This window comes from Zeugodacus cucurbitae, chromosome 5 (assembly GCF_028554725.1).
Source record: "Zeugodacus cucurbitae isolate PBARC_wt_2022May chromosome 5, idZeuCucr1.2, whole genome shotgun sequence".
NCBI classification, from domain to species: domain Eukaryota; kingdom Metazoa; phylum Arthropoda; class Insecta; order Diptera; family Tephritidae; genus Zeugodacus; species Zeugodacus cucurbitae.
This window is the reverse complement of record NC_071670.1, coordinates 5,124,153-5,146,721: the sequence shown is the minus strand read 5'-3', so window position 1 is coordinate 5,146,721 and position 22,569 is coordinate 5,124,153. Positions and strand designations below refer to the sequence as shown.

Below are 22,569 nucleotides of genomic sequence, written 5' to 3'. Positions count from 1 at the left end.
CTGACCTCCTGACGTCCTCGATCAACGATCAACGACCCCAGCTGTTCATTATTTCTACAGGATTCACAATTTCTACAAATTAATGTCCAGCAGTTTGGAACTTCACTTTGAATAAAACATCTAGATTATCATTATATTTATAACTAAAATTCAGTTTTATTTAAAAAAAAATCACGTTCACAGTCATTATCCAAGCCTTCACTATATTTCCACACATTTCAGTGTTGTTCGTAATCGCCGAAAGCGCGCACATGCTCACGAATGCGCACCGAATTGATGGCAATGAAACCGCTAGCATCATTCGCCACATATCCACCATGTACATCCATGGAGACCAGCTCCTCATTGTACAAACCTCCCGACTCCTTGGCCGATTTACGAGCAATAGCACGTGCATAACCTGGTGCCAATTCAACGATGACTTCACCGCTTACATGCTCCTGCGAGATTTCCAAGCAACGACGTGCATATTGCGCCTCCGGACTGAACCAGAAACCATTGTATACATAATCGGCCATGCGGTTACGCAAAACTTGTTTGGTGCGCAACACCTCGCGATCCAAACAGAACACTTCCAAATCCTGATGGGCAGTGAAGAGTATATTGCCGCCGGGTGTCTCGTAGACACCGCGTGATTTCAGACCCACAAAACGATTCTCCACAATATCAATGCGACCAATGCCATAAGCGCCGCCAACTTCATTCAAGAATTGCAAGATTTCAAAAGGCTTTGTGTATTGCTTGCCCGTTGATTGATCGATGACTGTAGTGGGTAAACCGCTTGAGAAATGCACGGAAACACGCTTGGGTGTCTTGGGTGCCTTTGTGATGGGATCCACAGTCATTTCGTACAATGATTCCGGTGCAACGTTGAAGGGATCCTCCAAAACGCCCGACTCGTAGCTGATGTGCAAGATGTTGGCATCTGTGCTCCAGGGAGCAGCCGGTTTGGCACTCACTGGGATGCCGTGCTTTTTCGCATATTCGATGAGGTCCAAACGTCCTTGGAAGCGTTGGCAGAATTCTTCATCACGCCATGGCGCGATAATCTGTAAGAAATTTGACGATGTAGATAATGAAAACAACAAGTCGACAAAGCAAAGGGTGTCGCCTCAGTCTGTATGGTACTAGTGTTTAAGTTTTAAACGCAATCCATCAGTTAAACGCTGACAAATTAACGGATCTGTACAAATTTCGAAATAAATTAATGCACGTTTGGCCTATGTTTACGCGTATAAGCCTACGGTTGTGATAACCTTGCGCGAACTAATAAAAAAACAAAGTGAATAGTATTTGGTAATGCTCAAGACGTTTACTTTCAGATAAGACTCGCTTTTAGACGCTGATAACGTAGACAAACGTCTAAGAATTTTATGGTACGCGTTGATCGTCTAACAGCGTAGGCGTTCGGCCATTTACGTCATCCGTCCGATACACAAGTTGAGTCTAATCAAGCAGGAACCGGAAGTTTTAAAGTGGTCGGAGTAATATTTTTCGAAAATTTATAGCTGAAGAACCATAGTTGGTAGAGTCAGCTGACAGACCCTGACACTTGTTATTTAAATGACGTAACATTTGATCGTGATACCAAACGACGTTACTTGTAGAGATTCAAGAAGAGAGATATAGATTCATGAAGATCTCTATAAACACAAACAAAGACCGTTCGATCTTGAAGATCTCAGCAAATCCAAACAAAGACTGTTCGAGGATGAAAATATTATATCAACGGACTAAAACGATACACGCCTTCAGGTAATTTCACGTTAATTGGTAGTTTATTCATTACCCGAACCGAACCGAAATTTCTGACATTTCTTACACCTTCAACACATACAGGTCTTCGACACTTTTCCAAAGGACACTCACCTTAATATGTGGCAGCAAGGCGTATGCGTTCAATTCAAAACGCACTTGATCGTTTCCTTTGCCGGTGGCGCCATGCGCAATATATTTGGCATCGTACTTCTTGGCCGCTTCGACGATCGCAACAGAGATGCAAGGACGTGCCAATGAGGTGCCCAACAGATAGCGCTCCTCATAGATCAAACCCATTTGAAGGGCTGGCCAAACGTAGTGTTCCACGAATTTCTCCTTGACATCGGTGACGATCACCTCGGTGGCGCCAATGTTTAACGCCTTCTGGCGAGCCGCCGCAAAGTCTTCCTTCTGACCGACATCGGCCATCAAGCAGATCACCTCATAGCCCTTGTCCAACAACCATTTCAGGATGCAGCTGGTGTCCAGACCGCCGGAATATGCCAAAATCACTTTCTCAACCATTGCGCTCGAGTGTTGGGTTAGAACTAAATTTTTAACGCTCACCATTGGTAGTATATATTTGAACCGATACGATGCCGAGAGGAAGCTGATTTTTGTTTTTGATGACAAGTGCCATTAAACGCTATCTGCGGTAAGCTCGTGCGCATGCCACTGATAAGGGGAGTAAAAATTAGTATACTCAAGTGGTCATAAACGAAAAGCTCCTTGACGAGATACTCGTATACTTTATGCTGCCTAAAAGCTGTTAAATGTTGTTTTGATAAGACCACTAGAGTTGTTTGCGGCTCTCCTATTTGTGGGATGCTATAAAGTTTATAAACACTAAATACATTGTTTCGTAACAATCGTGTGTCGGTTTTGTTTTTTGTCAGAGATCCACTTGACAGACGCGCTCTCTCTGTGGCTTATCGCAAATTTATAGCACATCACAAGTGTGTACAGTCCCAGCCCCCTAAATGGGCTAATACATAAGGCAGGCATCGCGAATAGTATATAAGGAAAGTTTTTCGAACATCTTTCGAAAATGCGTCAAAAACAAATAGTGAACTTGGCAATTTCGAACACAATAGCAGCGCTAGAAGTGTGATCAACTGAGCAATTGGACAGACAACTGGTCATAACCGGTTGTACTTAAAAGAAAACAGCTTGAGCAATTAGAACTGATAGTCTAAATATATACTCCCAAGCAATTTAAATGTTTGCAGACCAACTGTAAAGCTTATCGTACACAAAACATTTGTATTTCGCTTAGATAACCGTATGGCTCAAATGGTCTCGCAGTAGTAGAAGTTTTTTTCGTATATTTTCGGTGAATAAATAGTAGAGGGCTGGGCTGAAGAAAAGAATAACAAAGCAGAAGAGACATGTTCGAAAGACTCGGGATGTAAGGAATTTGGGCCATTTCACAAAAGGAAAGGTCTTGAAATGTAGTCCTTTGGGGACGATCCATCCATCGTTTACTATATACCTGCAAATACTTCTAATGCCACGGAATATTTCTTCAACTGTTTGGATACGGAACTGATGTGTTTCAAATCATATTTCGAACTTGGGTTAGTTAGAGTCTCTAGGAGAGATCCTTCGAAAACTGTAGTTCGCGCCGGCCATGGAATGATGAGCTTTATGAGCTTTTAGTTTTAATTAGCTAAGTTATATCGAGTGGAGAGGTTCTAAACATTGTTTCTGATGTGTTCCAAAATTTTGGTATCGAAATTCGGTTAGTTAGAAGACTCTAGAATATAAAAATATATGGGATCTGTCACTTAGATTCTAGGATTCTTCAAATACTGCGGTCCGTGCCAACTAACGAATGATGAGCTTTTGTCTTGGGCTTCTTAGCTAAATTATACCGAATGGAGAGGTTCTAAACACGGTGCTGATGTTTTCCAAAATTTTGTTCCGAAATATGTTTAGTTAGAAGGCTTTAGGATAGAGAAATATATGGGATCTGTCACTAATTGAGATACTTCGGAGACTGAAGTTCGTACCGGCCAATGTATGATGAGCTTTTTGACTTCATTGGCTTAATTATACCGAATAGAGATGTTCTAAACAGGGCAAGTGCGATCATCTTCATGTGGACGAGATATAAAATCTAACTTCAAATAATCTAAGATCAAATGGGTTTGACATCGAGGGTAAAGGACGGGTTTTATTTCTTCCACTTAATTGGTTCTATAGATACCCATTTATGTTTCTTTATTAACAATATTTGGAGCACTTAATAAACCGAGGCCTGCCAAAAAGTGTAGTGCCCCCTTCACTACAGAAACTCGGCCTAAAAGCCCTGCACATTGATGTAAGTCAGCCATTTTTGTGCATTTTCCATAAATTTTTTATTTAAGCATTTTTAAATATTTGTATATAGAGAATTGCATTACATTTATTATAATATTTTTTGGTTTACGCGCTTATTATGTTCAATTTGTGTTAATGTATTATTTTTAGATTTTACGATTTTTTGTTTTTGTAAATTTTCTTTCGCGCTTTCTGCGTAATTATATAAGCTTCATTGCTTAATACCTTCATTATCATTTGTTAGTTGTATGCTTTCATCAATATTTTTATATTATTCACGATATTATTATAAATATTTGATTTCTTTTATTATAACTAATAAACATGGACATTCTTGAAATTCACTTGCTTAATAGGCGAAAACTTCGTCAAATAAAGTTATCGCCATTTTCATTACATTTTTTTATAAATTTTATTTAAATTGTAGTTTACTTTATTTATTATATTTTTTCTTTAAAATTTTAGGCATTTAATTAGTTAGGCGTGTGCTTGAAATTATAAAAATAAAAAAAAAATTATAAAAATAATTTTCAATTTATTTCATTTTTTTAGATTTTTTAATGATATTTGAAATTAAAAAAAAGGATATTTTACAAAAAATAAATAAAGTTAGTTAAAAAAATTGGTCAATATTTTTTATATTGAAGCTAAAGACTTCAACAGGTTTTCAGGTTTAGTGAAAAAAAGAAATAATAGTAAAAAAAAATTGCGCAATATTTTTTTTATTGAAGGTAAACATTTCAATAAGTTCTAATTACATAATTAGTAAAAAAAACGGAGAATGTTAAAAAAACTATTTAAATGTTAGTTAAAAAAATTGCGCAATATTTTTTAATTGAAGCTTAAGATGTCAATATATAATTTTTTAATAAGAAACAATAAGGAATGGGAAAAAATATGAAAGTATAGTTAAAAAATATTGCGCAATATTTTATTTATTGAAGTTAAACATTTCAATAGACTTCCATATAATTTTTATAAAAAGGAAATAGAAAATGTAAAAAAAATGAAGGATTGCTAAAAAATATTGCGCAATAATTTTTATTGAAGCTAAATATTTCAATAGATTAGAGTATATAATTGCATGTAAATAGATTTTTTAAGGTACCTAGGGTGCTTGTTTGTGTTGTAATAGGTTTTTTTTCTTACTTTTGGTTTTTGTTTCGTTAAATATGACACTGAACTAGAAAATTCGAACTGCTGGTTTCATTTTGCAATTTTATTGGATTGTTTATTATTTGCTTATGGCTAGGCTACTTTAATTGTTTCTCATTTGAAGCTGTACTATTTTTAGCTATCTTCTTAGCGATTATTTATGTTTGTTATTTAATTTGAAGTATTTTTCTAATAGCTGCGTGTGGTAAAAAGCTGTTGTTATTAAATAGATGTGGAATTTTTTTAAGATGATAAGCATGCACGGGTGCATTCGAGACTTCATGTATACACGTATATGATTCGAGTTTATCTGTGGTTATTACTAGTTAGTACCAAAAAAAATTATGGGCAAGTGCTTGCAGTTGCTAGACGAAAATGTAGATATGGAACTTCGAGTGAGAGAATTTCAAGTTATTTATGTTGTTGTTTTTCAAAAAATAATTTAGCAGCAATTTGAGGTTAGTTAGACCCCACAAAGCTTTTGAATACACATTAACGTAAATATATGAGGAAATCACAAAATTTTATAAACACAAATCATATGATTGATCAACTGATGCCATCACACTTGTTGATAAGTGCTTAGATGACGTCGCGTACGCTAATCTTTAAACGCTGTCACAACAAATAAACCACAATAAATCGTACAGTTATGCCAAAACAATTGACGCTCCGGGCGAGACATAATTATTAATTTCATATATGTTATGGTCATAAACCACGTAGGCACAACATAGAGCTGAGCACTGAGTAATTCAATAGTTATGTGATTCTAAAGGCCTGCTACTACACAGTTGTGCCGCTCTGGCTACAAATCTGTTGTAATAACAACAAAACAAACTTGAAATACAATTGTTAATATCTTGCTGCTGTGACAGGTGGTCAAAATGGTTAGCAGACACATATGTGAATATGGATACTCTATAAAAAAGATATTATCACATTCAGAGACTTCATAAAATGTAATAACTAGTTCAGAAGAGATAGTGGAACTCTAAAAGCTGGAAATCCGATATATAATCCATATTTCACTACTATCAAAGCAGATACGTACTATTATTATGGTGAGTCATGGTGAATTTCGGAATAGTGGTGACAATACGGTAGGCTAATACTAATGGATCTACAAGTTATGTGATCGCTGAGACAAACTGTCCAACAGACTAAATAGCAAAGAAATAAGTGAAGAAACTGGAGACTAGAAAGAATACAGGTTAGATAATTAAAAATAAATTGAAAAATACTAGAATATTAAAAAAATTTAAATAAATGTAAAATAAACATATAATGTATAATAGCATGTATAAAAAAAAACTCAAAAATTAGTTTAAAAAAAAAATTAATTAAAATCTAAAATGTAATTAAAAATACTGAAAAATAAATCCAAAATTTCAATAAAGTTATTATTTTTTTCAACAGACGTCTAAATGGCAAAGAAATAAATAAAAAAAATGAAATATATAATAAAAAATACTTCAAAAATCAGTTTAAAAAAAAATTAGAATTTAAATCTAAAATGAAATTAAAAATATTAAAAAATAAATATCCAAAATGTCATTATAATTATTATGACAAAGAAATAAATAAGGAAACTGGATACTCGATAATATTATAATAATACATAGAAAACAATAAATAAATAACAGAAATTGGAAAATAAAAAGTGTATAATTAATTAAAATTTAAATTTTACTTTAAATAAAAACAAAAAAAAAATAATAAAAAAGTAAAATATAAAAAAATATAATAAAAAATTAGTTTTAAAAATAAAAATATTTAAAATAAAAAAAAATTAAATAAAAAATTAATTTAATTAAAACAAAACAAATAATAAAATTAAATTAATTAAAACAAAACAGAATATTAACCAAAAATAAATTATATAAAAGTATATATGTATATATAATAAAAAAAAAATAGTTTTAAAAATAATAAAAAAATTACTTTGAATAACTGTATTTTAAAAATATTAAAATATAAAAAATAATATTTATAAATAAATAAAATTTCATAAAAATTTATTTATTTTAAATACAAAAATTAAACAAATTTATTTTATACATATATACGAAATAGATTTTATTAAAATTATTTTTTTACAATTAAAAAATATTTATTTTTAAAACTTGTATAAATAAAAATCTCATCAATTAAACTATACAATTGTTTAAAAATAAAATCAATCAATACAAAATATTGCTGCAGTTTTGAACAAAACGTTATAAGAATAATAACAATAGTTATAATTAGTAAAAATAAAAATAACACAGTGCTTAGGAAGAAATAGTTTCTGTTTTGCATGTTTAATATTGTACAAAATAAGAATATGTCGTTAGAAAACTTTTGAGTTGAAGAGTTGGCTACCAACTAAATAATGTAAATTGGAAAAACTCGTAAATTATATGAAAGCAGTTTAGATTTGATTAAAAAATTTTAAAAGCGTTAAACCGGCGTTTTTTAGAGAGAAATTACAGTGATTGCCTTTGGTTTAAACATATGTATATGTTTTTCATATTTAAAAAATAATGTTTTTTAATGCGTATATTTTTATAATTCAGGCAAAAATTATTTAAATAAATTTTTTTTTTAATATTATTTGCATTATTTTTACAATATTGAAAGCATTAATATGGCCACTGTAAATTAATTAATTACTATTTTTTATATTTATTATTAAAATAATATTTTTTGTTTATTCTGAGAGCATTAAACAAATAAATTCATTTAAAAATTACGCAAATATTGCAAAAAATTAAAAAAAAATGCACGTGAGGATAAATTAAATGCTGAGAAACAAAAAATGCAACTGCATAATTGCAGAAATAAATTAGAGTGCATCAAAAATATAAATAAAAGTTGTTTAACCACAAAAAATTGATTTTTAAAAATTGGAAAAAGTAAAAAAAAAATAATAAAAAAGTTCGAAAAAATTTAAAACCAGAATATTATTTAAAAAAATATTTGAAACAAATTTAAAAAAAAAAATAAATTTAAAATATTTTTTTAATAAAAAATAAATAAAATATTACATAAAAATATTTTTTTTTAAAAAGAAATTTTGAAAAATATGAACAAATAATAAGAAGAATACCAATAAAAAATATTTTTTAAAGACACTTATTTCCACTCAAACCAAATGCAACATATTAAATCGTTGGAAATGCTTCTCAAAGCCAAAGAAATGCTATATACATATGTAACAACTTAGAAGAAATTATTATTTTTCTCTCAAGGCAGTTTAGCGTACGAAAAAGTTTAAACTCTTCTCATAAAAGCTTGTAATATTAAAGAAAAGTGCGTTATAAAAATGCAGTTTTTGTATTTTGTCGCTGCAATATGCGCTCAAATGCACACAATACTCAGTATATATGCATATGCTATACCTATGTACGTTTATATATATTTTTTTTTTAATTTAACTGCTATTATAATGCATTTTGACTTACATGAAAAGCAACACAGCTAATTGGTTTTAAAAATAATAAATTACATATAATTACATTTAAGCTTTACAAAATTATACAAGTAAGTGTTTTTTTTGTTATAAATTAATTTTTGTGGCATTAATATGTATGTAATAATATATGCAAATATGTATGTGAGCAAATAATATCGAAGCTGTTTCGTTCTATTTTTGTGCTCATTGTGGAGAAATTTCAATATTTTTTACAAATTAAATATTTTTGGAATTTATTTTACTTTACTGCTGCTACTAATTGGGTTTAAATTAATTTTGTAGCAATTTAAAAATATAAATACATGATTTCTACATCAAACATTGGCAGATAAGCGATATTCAAAACCAAAAAGTTATTTAATATGCTTTTAATATTTTTTCTCCAATACAAATTAATTTTTACGCACTAATATTTATTATTACTACCAAAAAACCTCAATAAATTATTATTACTTGTAGGCAGTTTAGGTTAAATGAAATTCTCTAGTCACTTCAGCGCACAAAATTTGTCAACGCGCATAGAATTTGCATATTTAATTTAATTTTATTGAAAAATCTCACTTTTTAAGTGCACTAAATCACCGTTACACTTCGATATTTGAATCACCCATTAATGCCAGCAAAAATAACGTTCTATAAACTATTGTATACACACATACATATATGAATATGGTACGCTTTATGTTTTTTAATTAAAATCTGCTATGTTTATGCATTATTATTACGCTCTCTTTTTTAACTTTTGTTTTGCTTTTAATTAGTAACTAAAAATAGAAAAACATTAATTAGAAATATATTTGTATATAACTTAGAATTGTTCATTTAAATTAGCTTCTCTTTTACTCATTGTATATGAGTTGATCTATTCAATTTTTTTTTTGTATTTTTTTATATATTTTTTTTTGTTCTAAATGTATTCACTGCAATTACGTACTAAAACACCTAACAACACTCAACTGACTGCCGCATACGCCGTGTGCATATTTATGTGGGGCAGAGTACTTTCAGTATGTAGTCCGTTAGCAGCGCGGGAACGGTTGGACTATCCTCATTGATTGCTTTTAGTACTGCAAGTTGTCAAGCAAGCAGCAGAAAAAATAGAGAAAAAATGTAATTAAATTGATTTCCTTTGTAGGGTTTATTTGTTTTGTACTCACTTTTGATTAGCACTTGCAAGGACTGGTTGTTTGGTGTGCCATTCTCCATGTGGTAGGGTATGACAGTGGTCAGATACTTTGGCTCCGGTCCTGGTAATTACAATGCAAAAATAATGATATCCACAATCTTGAGGTATTGTAACACACTGAGTAGTTGTTTGTTTAAATTACAATTAATACCGGCCACCAAAAATAAATTTTGAATAATGGTCACATTGTGTAGGTGGTATGCAAACATACGCGTTTTCTTGCTCACAAAAACGTCCAAAAAGCATATATTGTAGAAACATATGTACGAAAACAAATCCAAGATTAAGTTCTTCTTAAAATGGTTTCTTCGAAAACGAGTTCGAAAATTCGAAATTTCGAATTTTAGCTAATTTCTTATTAAAAATTCTCCAATAATGTTTTTAAATATATACGTACGCTGAAATAATATCTGCCGATCCCGATTCTGAGACCGTACGCTCTACATACGCAACTAATGTTTTAAAAATTATCCATTAATGACTTGGCATGAGATAAAAACGTAATTTTTTACGCAAAAGCCATGGTAAATTTATTTTTTAAACTCAAATTTTAGTTTTCCAATATTTTTTGTGGTTTTCTGTGACTTCGAGGGCGTGGTGCAGCGTTTCGAATAAGTCAAAAAATTCTAAAAACGTTTAGAGTAGGTTAAAAAACCTATTCAAACTTTGATTACAGTTTTAGAAGCACTTGTCATACGTTTTTTAATCAGTTTTGTATAATGGGTAGTACAAAATTCTCGATAAATCCCATTGTATGAGTTAAAAACGTTAATTTTGACTCAAAAGCCTTGGAAAATATATATTTTTTTAAAGCAAGTTTCGGTTTTCCAATATTTATATTACTTTTCTGTGACTTCGAAGACGTGTTGTAACATTTGGAAGCTTTTAGGTTAGGTTTGTTGTTAAAGTTTAAAAAAACGCATTTTTTTTATAAATTTTGTATAATGTGTTGCTGGTACAAAATTCTCAAATAAGCGCTATGTGAACGAGAGAAAACCCGTATTATTTCACTCAAAAGGGTAGAAACATTTTTTTAAGAGCAGGCTTCCATTTTGTAATATTTATTAAGCCTTTGTTTTACTTTTGAGTTTTTAACTTTTCAAATGAATTCAAAAGTTCAAAAAACTTTTAGGTTAAGTTTAAAAACAATTTCCAACTAACTTAGAGGTTAGAAATACTTCTCAGTCTCTTTACATTTTCTATTTTTTATAAAATCAAAATTTTTCCTTTTCGAAATTCAAAAATTCTCTAAATTCGGTTTAGCGCTATAACAAAATATGTGTTTGCCTTGAACCTAACCTCACAACATTCATGTGACTACCAACTACAGCGCATTTGAATACAAATAAATAGTAAACAACCGACTTACCTTGCAATTTTCCACGCTTCTTCTCTACATGATACTGTCGTCGCTTATTCTGTACCGCCAGCAACAACGAAATGAATGAATTCTTCAACTCTTTCTCATATTCGAGCTCATCGCGCAACGCCAATTCATTGATTAGTGTCTCGCTGAGCTCCTGTATGAGCATTTCCATTTCCATGTACAGCTCATTCAATTGTGATATCGATAAATATTGTAATTCTATAAAAGAAAAATATTTTTTAGCGAAACGTATTTGAAAGTAAAGTAGCTACTCACTCTCCGCATACAATGGCGCACCCAACACCTCTCTGGCCTTCTCTATCACCTCCGATTCACAGGTCTCTGCTTCATCCAATGGACTCTCAGCCTCATCCATAATATCATCAATCTCTTTGATTACCTCCTCAACCGTTTTAATGGGCTCCTCATGCTCGGCATTCAGTCCATTCAATATTAGCGCATGCATATCGAGATCATTGGCAACAGCCTCATCTTCGCTGGTCAATTCATCACCCGGTGTGGTGGCATCCAATGAATTGCCAGCACTGCCATTGCCGGCACCCAACTGATGTTGGCCCAAATTCAATGTGGGCATATGCATTTGGCGTGTGAATGATTTCGACCAATCGATTGGGAGTATGTTGCCAAAATTGCCAGTGATGGTCCACCACATTCTGTTGAAAGGGGGAGAGAGAAAAGAGAAAAAGAATTTAAGAATATATTTTGTTAAAAATTAAAATTATGAATTTGAAACGAAATTGCATAAAATGAATAATATTTTCACAGAGTTGCCATCAATTGAGCATGAGATTTTAATATTAACGGGTGATTTTTTTGAGGTTAGGATTTTCATGCATTAGTATTTGACAGATCACGTGGGATTTCAGACATGGTGTCAAAGAGAAAGATGCTCAGTATGCTTTGACATTTCATCATGAATAGACTTACTAACGAGCAACGCTTGCAAATCATTGAATTTTATTACCAAAATCAGTGTTCGGTTCGAAATGTGAAATCCGCTTTTTTATCGACAAATTTTGTTCAGCGATGAGGCTCATTTCTGGTTGAATGGCTACGTAAATAAGCAAAATTGCCGCATTTGGGGTGAAGAGCAACCAGAAGCCGTTCAAGAACTGCCCATGCATCCCGAAAAATGCACTGTTTGGTGTGGTTTGTACGCTGGTGGAATCATTGGACCGTATTTTTTCAAAGATGCTGTTGGACGCAACGTTACGGTGAATGGCGATCGCTATCGTTCGATGCTAACAAACTTTTTGTTGCCAAAAATGGAAGAACTGAACTTGGTTGACATGTGGTTTCAACAAGATGGCGCTACATGCCACACAGCTCGCGATTCTATGGCCATTTTGAGGGAAAACTTCGGAGAACAATTCATCTCAAGAAATGGACCCGTAAGTTGGCCACCAAGATCATGCGATTTAACGCCTTTAGACTATTTTTTGTGGGGCTACGTCAAGTCTAAAGTCTACAGAAATAAGCCAGCAACTATTCCAGCTTTGGAAGACAACATTTCCGAAGAAATTCGGGCTATTCCGGCCGAAATGCTCGAAAAAGTTGCCCAAAATTGGACTTTCCGAATGGACCACCTAAGACGCAGCCGCGGTCAACATTTAAATGAAATTATCTTCAAAAAGTAAATGTCATGAACCAATCTAACGTTTCAAATAAAGAACCGATGAGATTTTGCAAATTTTATGCGTTTTTTTTTTAAAAAAGTTATCAAGCTCTTAAAAAATCACCCTTTATATATTCATTTAATGAGCAGCACCCATTATATTCGAATAACAAATCGAAACAAATGCGCATGCATTTCTAAAACATCTCAAGGGGTCTTTTTAGCGCATGTATTTTTCTAAGAGCACTTCAACTGCCACTAACAGTCATGTTAAACAAAACTTGTAGCAACTCATTTGCGGCCTGTCAACTTGCCAGCTATAAATTGCTAGAAAAAAAGCTCAAATAAATCCCAAGCAAAATCGCACAAAAGTAGTTTTGACAAAAAAAAAAAACAAATACGACAAAAACGAAAAGTTTTCAAGACTGTTAAGTATCCAACAAAAGTGCACATAAAATGTAGGTTACAAAATTACAGACAATCACCGTACATTCATGTTGTGCCACATATAGAACTTACTATATGCAATTTAGCAAGCCATATATGCTTAGCAACATGCCTACAAATTATATATTAAAATAAAACGAACGCATATAACGTGCACTTTGTCTTTTTGCTTGCTGTTAAGGCTTAGTGAGATTTGGGCTAAGGCAATAAAAAAATTGTTAAGTATCTTGTCAAGTGCAGTATCGTAAACCTGCAGCAATGTGTGGCCTGATAACTATACGAAAAAGTATGCTATGAAGTTTAGAATGTAAAAAAATAACCGTTATTCAACCGTTAGATTAAATATATTTAAAATTTTCAGTAATCCGTTATACAAAAGTGAGTGATTACGAAAATTTATTTGAGGCAGAGAATAACCAAGAAGTATAGTTTAATATCGGTTAATCGATTGTTTTTACAAAAAGTCGCTCATATAATTGATTAGTTGACTACCGCAAGGAATTTATGATTGAAATGAATGATTAAAAACTTCAAAACTGATTTTTATTTAAATTTAATTGTTATCTTAGACTACACTATGATTAGACGATTGAACTCGATCATAACTTGAGGCGGTATTGTAGGCATAATAAATAATATATTTAATTTATTTTAACACATGCTATTAAAATAAATTAAACATTTAATTTCGCAAACAATCAACATTAGTATATAACCTTCAAAACCTTTTTTATTCGAATTTTTTTTTTATTTTTTTAAATTATTTTATACATCCAATATTCGAGAACATCAATAGCGTACGCAATGGCGTATTTTTTTATTCGAAATCGTTTTCGTTTTCGATATATCTTTTTTTTAATTTCGAAAATATCTCCATTTATTTATTTTCATACTTTCGTTCGAAACCTTTTGGATATATTACGTACATTATTGAAGTTAACAGTTAGTTTCCGAGGCTCTCTTCATAATCTCATAATAAATCTAAGCGTATGTAATATAACTATAACCGATTTCGAAGTCTTTTTGTTCGAAATATTTTCACACGAAATATGTCACAATTTTCGGGTTAATATTTTAGGAATCGCGATAAAAACCCCGTTGTTACTGTCATACTTTCGTTCGAGGCTGTTCAAATATATTATTTGTCATATTGCAGTCAACGGTTAATTTTCGAAAATGTTGATGTTCACTCCATCCTGTCATATTCTAATCATCTAACAAATGTAAGAATTTTAATTTCAAAACCAACCATCATTAGTGTCAAATAACCATTTTCGAACTGCTATCCGCGACTTTTTGGTTTGAAATCTATTTAAGATGCTGTTTTCGAAATATATTTTTAAGAGTTTCAATAATTCAAAATTTTTGTTTCTGGATTTTATACCATCGAAGAGAACTTTTTAACAACAAAATGTAATATGGAAGGTAACGGTTAAATTTTTGAAATTCGATGACGAATCTAAGAATTTTGATTTCGAAAAAATCGCAATATGTATACGAGTATACCCGGTTTCGATCTGCTGAACGTGACTTTATTTGTTCCAAATCTTTTAAAGTCTCTCTTTGTTGTTGACTCTGATACGTTTATTAGAGACTTTTTTAATGCATATTGAATTCAATTGATAGTTTTTGAAAACGCTGTTGTTCACTCCATACAGTCATAATCTCAAATTCCATTTTTGACTCACATTCTTTGTTTGAGACTTTCCTAATATTTTTCGGAAATATCGAAATCACTCCATACTGTCATAATCTCAAATCCCGTTTTTAACTCTAATTCTTCGTTTGAGTCTTTTCAAATAATTTTCGAAAATATCGAATTCACTCCATTCTGTCTTAATTTCATAATAAATCCAATTTCTTTATTCGAAATTATTTCAACTCACTGTTTTCGGCATATATTTCATTAAATTTCAATACTATATCGGTTTTTGATACTGAAACTATTTGGTTTTTGAAGTTAACTGTTTGTTTTCGTAAATGATCATTCTATGCTGTTATAATCGATTTTTATATTGAAAATCGTACGCCTTTCGAGTCTAGAGAAACGTAAGGATGTAATAAAAATTTCTTTCTTAGGAAAGGTGAAATTTTAAGGACCTAAAGTGAAAGGATTATTAGAGAATTATATTCAATCAGATAAAGAACTAACTTTACTTGGTAATTTGGGGTTACACATATTCGAATTTTGCTTATAAGCTTATATCGTTGTCACCCCATTACCAGAACTATATCGCCATTCATTCCCATTTCTACTATAAACTAGTAATAGCTGAACTAATTTTTAATTTTCTACTAGTACTTTTTAATAATATGCCAAGAGAAATGATTAAAATTCTAGCAATATAGAACAAAGATAGCGCCATAGCAGTAATGCCTATACAAAATTAAAAATAAAACGGTAAAAAATGCTATGCACTTGTTTTTAAATGTGGGTCACAAATGGGCGCAAGAGCGGCGCCATACGGTACTTGTACACATACTTGGATGGAAATGTTGCGCGAACGGTGGGTGGGTGGTCGGCTTTGCGCGCAGCTTGAAGGGTGTGTAATTAAAAAGTGTTAAGGAAGCAATGTATGCATGTATGCGTTTATTCAAGTTTGACTTTTTTTATTGCTCAACTGGAATTGATTAAATGAAAACGAGGTTGCCGTAGGTTAATTGGATTAATGATTTTTTTTCGTTTTTTTTTTGTAAATAGTTGAGCATTTGGAATGTAGAGTGAATGAAGAAAGCAGCAAAAAAAAAATGGCTTAATTTGTGCGTTAAACATTAAGCAAAACTACATTACTCACATAGAATTTACTGTTTTTATATTAAAATATAATGTATGTAATTATTGTGAACATTTTCGTAGTAAAATATGCGAAAAAGTTGTTGGTGAACTGGAATATTTTTAACTATGCGAGCATTTAAAAAGTAATGTGTGCAATAAAAGTGATTACAATTTTTGCCCAAATTGCACACTCTCACTTAAATTTATTACATAGAGCAATAAGCATGGAGTTGCTGCATAATTTTACGCTGCCGCAAATAAAAATACTGTAATTATAACAAAAGAAACAAGTATCCATAAAGTGGGCGAAACTACTTCAATACTCGCAGATTTTTGGCTAAGTGTCATATCAAAGCTCAGTTATTGACAATTTCAGAGTTAATTGTTGATTTTATGTACAGTTTTCGCTTTTATCCATAATAAATATCGATAATTTGCACGTTAATGATTTTATTTGCTTTAAAATAATGAAACTTTCTGGCAAAACTCTAATTAAAGTGTTCGTTTGTCGAAATCACACGATAGAGATGATACAATATAATCGATTATTCTCAAAATATTAAAATAATTGATTACCAAAATATAAAAATTCGATTCATTAATAATTACTTGTTAGAGACGTTTGTATATTCGATCATTTTCCCAATATCAAAATAATTGATTCTCAAAAATATCGAAGTAATCGATTATCATAACATTAAAAGATCATATCAAAACAACCGATAAAACTTTAAAAGGGGTGTAAAAGATTATATTGTACAACAACGAATAAGTAAAACAATATTTAAATGTATTCGAGTTATCGGAGAATAATCGATAAATCAAAAAATATTTTTTTTTGCGCATTTGTATTCAAATAATAATAATATAACTTATTAAAGTTCTCTCTAGACCACTTCATCTCTGCAGAGAATCAGCCTTACCGAGCTTGAGATTAAACATTCATTTCCGTAAGACCTTAAAACTTTTCAATAAATATAATTTAAGCTCAATTACGGAAGCCAAAGTGAGTCCCCCTTATTCAATAAATTATTATTAAAGTTAGCGTTATGACTCGCATTTGTTAACCACAAAGAGCGGCATAAAAATAGCCTACAATGGTAAAAATATAAGGCTGAGGTCACAGCGTTATAGAAAACTTATTTATTGCTTAACAAAAATTAAAATTAATTTGAGAAAATATATTTATTGTATTATGAAAATGTGTAAGAAATTAGACAATTTTAGGTTGTCATTTAAATTATTATTTTTTAATTTATTTTATTTTATTTAAATTTCTATATTTTAATTTAATTCAATTTTTTTTCATTTATTTATGTTTTAAATTTTAAATTATTATTTTTGTATATATTTTTTTATATAATTATTTTTGTTTTTTTATTAATTTTTTTTATTATTTAGTTTTATAAATTTAACGCATTCACCCGCAAAACAACAATAAGTAATGCAAATTCCGTCTGGGTGTAATTACGTTTATTGCTTTGCGCATGCGTAGCTAAATTGCTTGCAATGAAAGCGCGCCGCCGCTTGTTTGTCGCCGTTTTCGTTATTGTTTGGCATGCTTGGCGGTTCACGGCAATTTTTTTATAAATATACATATTTATTTGAAGCCACTCAACAAGTGCCCACCGCCACTCAGCGATAAGGTTAACAATGTTATCCACAGCAATGTACCTTCCACATACTTTCTAATAACTATTTTTTGCCAACTTCGTGCGTGTTGACTTTGTGGTTGAGCGCATTGTTTTCACCAATGTCTTTTTCGTAGTATTGCATTGTTTTATTTGCGTTTTTTCTTTATTTGCTTTCAATGCTTTATTAGCGCCAAGTGTCTTTTTTATGTCGCTTCATGCTTTCAAATGTTTGTGAAAAAATTGCATTGTTTTGCAAGCGCATCGTTTTCGCCGTCTGTCTGCTTGTTAGAGCTCTTTCACTATTAGGTTTCAAGTGGAATTCACCACACCACACTCGTAATGACTGAATAACTGTTTGCCAGGCATATATAATAGATGCAACTGATTGGCGTAACGGAATTTTAATTTATGTAATTGATGCCAAAAAAGTATACGTGTTGGCGTGATTAAATGGAAATAAAATATATTTTTTAATTTTCATTAAATTTATTTTTGTCTTATTTTTATTTAATAGGTTATAATAAATAAATTATAATGTATTTAAACGCTAAAGTATCCTAAAAACAACGTAAATATAACTGTGAATGAGTAAAATATAAAAATTAATATAAAAAGAAAAAAAAAATAAAATAAAATAAAAAAATATAAAAATTAATTATAATAAGAGCTAAAAAAAAATTAAATTAAAAATTTAAATTTAAAAACAAATAAAATAATTAAAAATAAAAATAAAATTAAAAAATAAGGAAATGTGGAAAATAAATATATTATATATACATAAATTTTTAAAATTTTATTTTATTTTTAATATTATGTTTCCTTACATTTAGATTTTTCAATGCAATATAATTTTTTGTGTACAAATTTTCCAAAATTAAAAAATTATAATAAAAGAAAAAAAAAAGATTAAATAAAATCAAATAAAATAAAAAATTAATATTAAAATATATATAAAATAAATAAAATAAAAATGAACTAAACAAAAAAATATGAAAAAATCAAAATAAATATGAGGCATAATTTAAAAATTTGAAATATTTTATTTTTCTAATCACATTTTCAACAAAATTTTTCAATGCAACAACAAATCAATTTGCATTGGCCTTGTCCGCGCTTAGTTTTCCATTTCAGTAAATACATCAACAACAACAATTACATTGCCGATTACTTTGTAGTTATGCACATCTGTAGAACATATTTGGAAATCTATAAAATAATCGATTTTTTTCTCTCAATTCCGTTTTCACGCATCAACACCTCGCGTAATTAACGGAATGCGCGCAAATTGAACTCAATTTCCAGACCTATTTTTTTCTTTGGCAGCCATTTAACTATTCCGCCTAGAAAATATGGAAAACAGAGGCGTGTGCGAGACGCGCTGAAGTGGCACTCAATTATGCATTTTGGCTGGTATTTTGTATTTTTATTTATCTTGCCCTTTCCTCCCATCACTTTTCAATATTTTAATTGCTTTTCTTTTACGCTTAATCAACACGAAGAAATGTTATATATAGACATATATACACACATCCAATACGAAGGCACACATTAATTGAATATCTGAGCATGTGGAACTGCTAAAAGCTATCAGAGCGTTATGATGTGTGTGCAACCTTGCCGCGAACCTACAGATGGTGTTGAGAGTAGATTGTTTTGCTAGCTGCTTGAATTGCTGAATGAGTTGTTGAGTTTTGTTGGATTTGTTGTTGTGAAGCACATTGTTGTTTTGCGCGATCTTCTGTTGTTGTTATTGTTTTAACACTTCGCCCTCGTTGTATATAGGGCCTACAACAATGCCATATTCTGACTTTCTGATGAGTAAGCATTAGTAGAGATGTGCACGCTGTACTTGATACAGTTAGTCCAACATAACTGTATGCACTTACATACGCAAAAAGCACTTCATAACGTCTCGTAAACGCGAACCCATGCAGTCGTTGAAAATAAAAAAAAATTCATATCTAATGAATTCACATGCGTTTCCTCTACTTGGACGAGAGTCAGTACATTACAATATTTCTAAAAATGTTCTTATATGCCTGTGTGTGTGTGTGTAGGCGAACGGAAGTGTGTGCCCCGCATGTAGATATGCAGTGAAAATGATGTCGTTTCAAGTCGTTCCAGCATTCATAAAAGTTGCGTTAAACTTCCTTTTAATTGTGCGAATTGTTGTTGCCGCACTTCATTCTAACCTCATTATTAAATAATGACCATGACCGAATTGGCGGACTTGAATGAAGTCAGCGGGCTACTAGAACACACATATGAATTTGTTCGTATTATAGTTTTTATTAAGCATAAAATGGTTCCGCATGCTGTTTTAGATGGTGAGTGGCAGCCGATAAGGCATCACAATTATTCCAGAGTGGTTACAGAGGGATCTTGTATCGATAAAAATTCCTTTCGGAGTTGTTGCACAATTTGTTGGAAGTGTATACTGTCGGGAACTATCCATAAACTCTAGTTTCAGGTTTCCTCGACTATTACGGCGTTTCCAAGTGGAAATGCCTGTCATAAAGGTAGCTGTAGATCTAGTACTTCGGAACTCAACAATTTTCGGGGTAGAATCCGGATGATCTATTCTGACAGTAGCAATACCGAAAATCTTCGGGGAATAATCCGGATGATCTATTCTGACAGTAGCGATACTAGCACTGAATTCGGATATCAAGTTACTTCACGAGACTAGTTTGTATGCTTGACCACCACGAAATCACAGGAAAGTGCAAGGTTGATGAGCTTGTACGGTCAGACGCGCGGCTCACCTACTGTAGAATGGAAGCTCCGCTATTTACTAGATGTCTGGTCCTGAGCTGAGCTTGTTAGGTGTGGGTCAGCCACTAGCATTAGTGCAGTCGTAAGATTCAAATGCTAAAGTTAAATCGCAACAGATTTATGGAGCTCTTCGCCCTCAGCAAAGTTTATTTTAACTTAGTTGTAGGAGTTCTAGCTGGCCACTGTTCATCGGGTTCATGTGGTTCGATTAATATTATATTCCTACTAAGAAAGGAGGCTTGGAAGAGGACGAGATGGAATTATCTCAACACTGCCTTTAAGAATGCTCGGACTTTGCGAGATCATAGCTAAAATAACTTGGATCTCTCATTTTTGGACCCCCAAATTAGTGGAAGTAACACTTATCCTATTTTTGAAAGGTTCAGGGTGCCTTCTGGAGACTTAATATCCACTATAACTATAGTGGATCTTCTGGTTTCACAAAAGACGTACGGACATATATAGTCCGTGGATGCTCCGCTCTTTTGGGGATCATACCTAGTACCTAATCTAACCTAACTCGAAAATGTTCCAAAGATAATAATGTATGAATGAGAACTCTTTGTTTACACTTTCCAGTTTTCAATTACTGCAATGACATTAAATCAAATGGTGTTTTCTTAACAAATATATTCACTGACTACTATTTGACATCATATCAACGGACAGAAAAGTGAAAAATAAAACAATTAGTGCCACAAATGCGCCAATGAGTCTAGTGTTCACACATACATTAATTTTTTATGCTATTTTTACTTTGTGTAGCTAATTTTTTTCAATTGCGTGTCCAAACTTCTTTCACTCAACACTACCAGTCATCTATCAAACATTACGTCAACACATTTCGACTTGATTGAGCAATTGCCACGCTTAATTTGTAGAGTGCATGGAAAAAAAAGCAAATTAATGCTGTAAGTGATTAAGCGATACGTAGAAATAAGATGTTAACTCATTGCATGGTGATAGTGAGCGATGATGATGATGAAAGAGTTTCTACTTATACTCGCATGAAAGTGGCATGAGTTTGAATTATTGTGTGTCATTGACAGCGCAAGACAGTTTCAACATAGTAATGCTGCCACTGATTGATTTCGAAACACCTTTGTTGTTAAGAGAAACGTTATATAACTCGTAATTGAAATTAAGCAATGTAATTCAATACGTATAATTTGATTGAATGGCAATAATTTATTTGTGTTTGTATGAGTAGTACGTATTTCAAAATTTGTATTATTATTTTATACTTTTTTAAATACTTTTTTTTATATATTTTTTTTTAAATCTTTTTGAAATTTTTTTCAATATTTTTTGTTTTTAATTTTTTTAAATATTTTTTTTTTAATTTTTTCAAATGTTTTTTTTAAATATTATTTTTTAAATTTTTTTTTTATATTTTTAATTTTTTTTATAATATTTAATTTTTTTGTATTTTTTATATTTTGTAAGATTAAAAAAAAATATTTTTAAGTTATTTTGTATTAAATATTTTTTATAATGTTTTTTTACGTGACTTTTACGTTTATTATGTTATTTATCTAACAAAAATTATCGATAAATTTTGTTCACACTCATCAACTCTTGCAATACTCAAATGACTTAAAAATTGTTCCCTGAAAATTATTAATCATCCATTTTCATAGGAAAATCATATTTACACGTGCTGTATAATGGGATATTCGCGCGCATCAGCTGTTGAGTCAACTTTATTTGAATTTTGATGCACTATTTGAAGAAAGCAGCTGATAACTGTAATCTACGAATGAGGACTCTATATTCACACATACATACGTGTATATATTAATTTCTATTAAAAAACTTTTAGTTTAAATTTATAACTTTTTCAATTATTTTACATTTCATAAGAATTTTTTAACTAAATTTTTAACATTTTCTGCAGTTCATAAATAAAAATTCCCACAAAACAGCAGAACACATATGTAAGAAAACACTCGTTTGTACGTTTGCACAAGCTTTTCGCGCTACATTTGATATTCGATTACAATTCATTATCATTGCCATCAACACAAAGTAACAACAACAAACAGCAGCAGCAAGCA

The 22,569-nt window shown here is 31.1% G+C and overlaps 2 protein-coding genes across 5 annotated transcripts in view; both read right to left on the bottom strand.

Moving 5' to 3' along the window:
• Window positions 1–22,569, bottom strand: part of LOC105208548 (fasciculation and elongation protein zeta-2) — a 48,912-nt gene that overhangs the window by 1,189 nt on the left and 25,154 nt on the right. For 2 of the 4 annotated variants that reach the window (XM_011178455.3, XM_054231512.1), the window contains 4 exons: window positions 11,521–11,918; window positions 11,248–11,463; window positions 9,850–9,939; window positions 7,588–9,759 (listed from right to left, as the gene is read on the bottom strand). In XM_011178455.3, the coding sequence (XP_011176757.1) occupies window positions 9,677–9,759; window positions 9,850–9,939; window positions 11,248–11,463; window positions 11,521–11,918 (787 nt within the window). In that variant the 3' untranslated portion in view covers window positions 7,588–9,676. Of the gene's footprint in view, window positions 1–7,587; window positions 9,760–9,849; window positions 9,940–11,247; window positions 11,464–11,520; window positions 11,919–22,569 lie in introns of those variants that run through there. The other 2 variants (XR_008471340.1, XR_008471341.1) reach the window with 1 other exon arrangement.
• On the bottom strand, window positions 126–2,343 carry LOC105208547 (argininosuccinate synthase). Its single transcript, XM_011178454.3, has 2 exons — window positions 1,870–2,343; window positions 126–1,049 (listed from the first exon to the last, which is right to left on the bottom strand). The coding sequence occupies exons 1-2, from the start codon at window positions 2,326–2,328 to the stop codon at window positions 219–221; spliced, it is 1,290 nt and encodes a 429-aa protein (XP_011176756.1). The 5' UTR covers window positions 2,329–2,343; the 3' UTR covers window positions 126–218.